Raw genomic sequence first — 5,064 nt, 5'->3', positions numbered from 1 at the left:
GTTGATTGGTGGACAGATGCAGTGGGCGGGACAGCGTGTGTGCTGTGCCACCGCCCCGCGCTCTAGCGCCCCCTGCCGGCGGCCTCCGGAGCACTAAATGCACTGAGCCGGCGTGCGTTGGGCTGTCGGGGCAGAACCCCGGGCTTTGCAGAACTTCCATCAGAACGTCGCTTTCTCGTATCATTAGTGTTGTGAAGACCCACCAGAGCCAAGAGGATGTCGCAGCAAGAAGCCGGCATCTCTGCCCAGCTCCTCTACGCAGACGTGGTCCCCAGCTCTTGGATCCCAGGACCCGCAGCCTGCTTCCTGCTGCATGGGGAGGGTTCAGCCCATCGGTGCAAAGGAGCCCCAGCACCGATAGGGCACAGCCCGGCTGCTCCCTCCTGGCAACCACCGCCCCTCTTAGAATCACAGAAATGAAGGAGTCATTATGGTTGGAAAGACCTCCAAGCCCAACTCCGGCCCACCCCACCGTGCCCACTGCCCACGTCCCTCAGTGCCACATCCCCACGGCTCTGGGACACCCCCAGGGATGGTGACTCCCCACCTCCCTGGGCAGCTCTGCCAGTGCTTCACTGCTTTTTGGGAGAAGGAATTGTTGCTTATATCCAACCTGACCCTCAACCTGAGGCCATCACTCTCGCCCTATCGCTGTTACCTGGGAGCAGAGGCCAACCTCGCCTCACCACAACCTCCTCTCAGGGGCTGCAGAGCCACGAGCTCTCCCCTGAGCTCCTCTTCTCCACACTGACCCATCCCCTTCCCTCAGCTGCTCCCACAGCGCTGTGCTCAGACCCCTCACAGCTCCGCTCCCTTCTCTGGACACGCTCCAGGCCTCATTCCATTCCCGAGGCTATGGAGGGACAAGGAGGAGGGTGCAGGGCTCACACTGTGCTCCCTCATTGCCATCTGCAGGGGCTCAGCCTCAAAGGACACAAACCAAGGGGCAGGTTATCCCCGGATCTATTCGGCAACAAGCTCAAGGTTGTCCCAGCAAGGCCGAGCAGAGGTCGCAGCAGGAGGATGTTCAATTAAATCTGCTTAGGAAAAGAAATCCAAAAAAAGCGCCCCAAAGCCGAGCACAGAGGGGCTGCCAGGCTGGGGGCTGAGCATGGAGGTGACTCCAGCTCAGCTGTTCTGCTGCAGCCGATCCCTGGGGATTGAGGTTGCTGTTCTGTGTCCCAGTGGAAAGTTCGACCTTTGGCTGGAGGGCAGCTCTATGGCACCGTGTCCTCCAGTCTCCATCAGCCCTGAGACCACTTGGGGTGTGGAGGAGAGCGGCGAGGAAGCATCAGCGCAGAGGAGGAGGTGTCACAGTGTCCCATTGCACCTCCACCAGCAGGAATTTCCTTTGGCAAAGGAAAGGAGGAGCAGACCACGGCGTGGTGGAGGCAGCGAGCAGTGTGGCCAGCACATTGGCACTCGAGTTGCCAGCCCACGTGCGCTGTCACTGTCACACAGCTGCCCAGAACTGTGTCACCAACTGGTTCTGGATGCCCGGGGACACAGGAGCCTCTCCATCCCGTTCTGCGACTGCAAAAAGTGAATTTGTGCATCAACTCAACCAAACTCTGCTTTCCCTTATCCCCTTCTTTTTTTTTTTTTTTTTTTTTTAATAATTCAGGTTCGTCTCTTAGAAAAGAGAGAAGGAGATAATGTCTGCCCAGCATTTAATCTTCTGCCCAAAGAATAGCAGAGAGCAAATTAGGATCGACTCCAATTAATTTGCCTTGATGGGCAAAATCTGGAGAGCGGCCATATCTGGGAATTAAGAACAAAAGCGGGGAGCGTAAAGTAGGTCGCTGGAGTTTCATAACCGGAGCGGTGGGCTTTTGTGATGCGCAGAGGTGCCCGGAAAGCACCGGTGTCCCCGGCACTGCCGCAGGCACCCACCTGCTGGGAACCCTTGGGCTGCGTTTGGGGTCGAGAGGTAAAAGCGAGGGATGGGATGGAGTGAATGGGGACATGGCACTGGGGATGAGGCAGCCACTCTGTGTTTTCGCTCTTTTAGGGGGGAAATTTCTCTTGTGCCCAAGCAGAGCTCTCCCAAGCTGAGCAGCTTGGGATGAAGCCTAGCAGCGTGCTCTCAGCTTTGTGCATTCACTTGAGGGACAACAAGCGAGCAGCTGTGAAGTCCAAGGGGCAGGAATGAGGATGTGCCCCTCCTGCCATGGGACACAGCTGCAGGACTGGTGTCTGCCTTCACCAGGAAGCCCCGAGCCCCTCTTGGATGCAGGCTTGTGCCACAGCCCTCCTCCAAGGCCAGAGAAAGGCAAAAGCCAACACATGGGGCTCTGTTCCCCGCTGTGGTGGTCCCAGGGCAGGATGAAGCCCTCTGTGACCGGCAAAGCCCCATTCCTAAAGCCACCCCATAGCCTCACTGTGCCATGCAGCCACCTGTGAGCTGGCCGAGGACGTGTGTGCCACCTCACCAACTGGTGATGGATGAGCACCACGGTATAAGAAGCACATTAAGCTATTAGAGGGCATCCAAAGGAGGGGACAAGCATCACCTCGGCATTCCTCCAGCCCCTGGCCACCTCCAGCTGCCCCCCAGAGGTGCCAGCCGCCCGCCCAGCGCTGATCCTCTTAGCCATCCCGGCACTAATTCAGCCTTAAACACAGGATTGTCAGAAATTGGAAATGGAAGAATAGGCAGATTATCCCCCGGCGGCAGCGTTAAACACGGGGAGCGGCAGCTGCCATGCAAGGAGCGCTGGGGCAGCGCTCTGCCCCGGGCTGTGTCCTTCCCGTACAATGCCTCGTTTTAATGAATTAATAGCAGGTCATGCCAGGCTCGTGTGAACCAGCAGTGCTGGGAACACCACCTCTGTCCTCAAAGAGCTTTAAGCCCAGCAGATGCTCGACTGACAGCTGCCAGCGCTGACCAGGGCTGTGTCCATCACCGCTGTGACAAAGCTCTGCCAAGGCAGCGGGGCCGGCAGGAAGAGCTTTTCAGCTCACGTAGCAGGGCTGCAACCAAAGAGACAGAAAATGGGAATCTCTGCAGAAAATTACACGGTGCTGTGGATGGCACTGGGGCACAGGGGCACCCCGGTGTCCCACAGCTCGAAGCTTGGCCGGGCATTTGGGCTCCCCCAAATGAGACAGCAGATTGATTGCATCAGGGTCCGGCCCCGCTGGGAAGGTGAAATCGCTGCAAAGCTCTTAACGCCCTCAGGGACGCCTGGGTGTGCCCCACAATGGGGACATCGGGGTTCCCTAGGTGCCAGCGTGACGGAGGGGACAGCACAAGGACACCCTGAGCCACACGGGGTCGGGCAGGGCGCGAGGGCACCGCACGGCAGAGAGAAGGGAGAAATGTAAAAGCATCTTTTAATATAAATATAAATCCATCTGAAGGGCTCCAGGAGAGGGTGAGGGCTGCGGGTTCCGGGCCGGGGCTCAATCTGTGCCCACGCTGAGGTCGGCAGGGACCCCGGGCTGCCCCCTCCCGCAGGGCACGGCGGGTCCTTGGCTGCGGGCAGCACTACGCCCAGGTCCCCAGCAGCACCAGGGCCAACAGGGGCAGGATGCCGGGGTGACCGGGGGGGGCCGAGCCCCGCAGCGTGGCCTGGTTGGTCTCGGCGGGCGGCGAGCCCTGAGCGCTGGCCAGGCGGCCCCGGGCGCTGCACAGCTCCTGCAGGTTTCCCTGGAACTGGATCTTGCGGGATTCCTGGCGGAGAGATTCCCAGATGGCGGCCGCCTCTTCGGGGCAGCGGGACAGGACCCCGCTGGCGCAGGCGTGGAACTCGTCCCAGGACCTGGAGACAGGGACGGGCATCAGGGAAGCGGCGGTGGCAGCTCCCGGGACCGAGGGACTGGGACGGGACCGCTCACCTGCAGATGGTGTCCAGCTCCTGCGCCTCCTGGCCGCCCTCCTCCTCCTCCTCGTCCCGCTGCTGCCGCACGCTCTGGGCCATGCTGTCCCCCAGGCTGATGAGGCAGCCGGCAAAGCCCTTGTAGATGGTGTTACACTTCCCCGCCGTGCTGATGGGCTCCTGAGCAACAGCTGCGGGGGGGACAGAGGGATGGAGCTGAGCCCTCGCCACCGGGTAGCGCCCGCCGGGCTCCCGGCGTGGCACATCTCACCAGACCCAGCAGCGTGTCCCCGTGCCCAGCACGCAAGCAGCGAAGTAATGGAAACGTTGGGTTTGTAAGGGAGGGGACGTGGGTCAGCGGGCACGGTGGGGGCGGTTGGGTGATCTTAGAGGTCTCTTCCGACCTTCGTGATTCTGTGGCTCTACGGAACAAAGCAGCCCTTGCTGGGGACCCCACGCAGAGCGGCTCACGTCCACGCACCGAGCGGGAACGAGCTCCTTCGCAGCCCCAGGAATTACAGCGTCTGCTGCACGGACCCTCACTCGCAGCCTGCTAGGATCGCTCCCGAGCCATCTGTGCAGCCCTCTGATCCCCAAACAGCGCAGATTAATTTGTGACTACAGCACGGCAAACAAAAGCAAGGGCTTTGAGTGGGGGAGCGAGATGGGGGGATGCTCTGAGAGAGACAGAAGGGCAGGGGGAGAGAAAGGGGGAGAAGAGGAGAAAGGGGGAGAAAAGGAGAAAGGGGGAGAAGAGGGAAAGGAGAGAGGGGGAAGCAGAGGGGGAAGAGGCACAAATGCAGCTCTGGCTTTAAGTGGCTGAGCGAGATGCGGGGACGCTCTAAGAAAAGAGGAGAAAGGAGGAAAGAGGCGAAAGAGAGAAAGGAACAAAAAGAGAGGAGCAAGAGACGGGGAAGAGATGGAGAAGAGGCACAAGTGCGGCTCCCCCCCGCCTTGGGGGATCCCTCGTTCCCGCAGCGCGTCCCGCACCTCCACATCCATCCCCGCAGCGGGGTTAGGCTCGGGAAGGAGAACCGGGAGGACAAAATCCCCCCGCGCTGCCCCTAAGCAGCAGCCCGGCTCCGGCATCCCACCCCCCGCGGCACTCACCGAGGTGCAGGAGCAGCAGCAGCAGCAGCAGCGGGCACGCGAAGCCCAGCAGCCGCCCGCAGCCGCAGCCCATGGTGCGGAGCGCCCCGCACCGCCACGGCTCCGTGTGCGCAGCGCCCCGCGCCCCGCGCAG

At 61.0% G+C, this 5,064-nt stretch overlaps 1 protein-coding gene across 1 annotated transcript; it reads right to left on the bottom strand.

Moving 5' to 3' along the window:
• On the bottom strand, positions 3,359-5,058 carry NRN1L (neuritin 1 like). The gene is made up of 3 exons (XM_021408102.1): positions 4,932-5,058; positions 3,841-4,012; positions 3,359-3,764 (listed from the first exon to the last, which is right to left on the bottom strand). Exons 1-3 carry the CDS (start codon positions 5,002-5,004, stop codon positions 3,491-3,493), a joined length of 519 nt encoding a protein of 172 aa, XP_021263777.1. The 5' UTR covers positions 5,005-5,058; the 3' UTR covers positions 3,359-3,490.

The sequence above is a fragment of the Numida meleagris genome, chromosome 10 (assembly GCF_002078875.1).
Source record: "Numida meleagris isolate 19003 breed g44 Domestic line chromosome 10, NumMel1.0, whole genome shotgun sequence".
NCBI classification, from domain to species: Eukaryota; Metazoa; Chordata; class Aves; order Galliformes; family Numididae; genus Numida; species Numida meleagris.
This window is presented reverse-complemented; position numbering and strand designations above follow the sequence as displayed.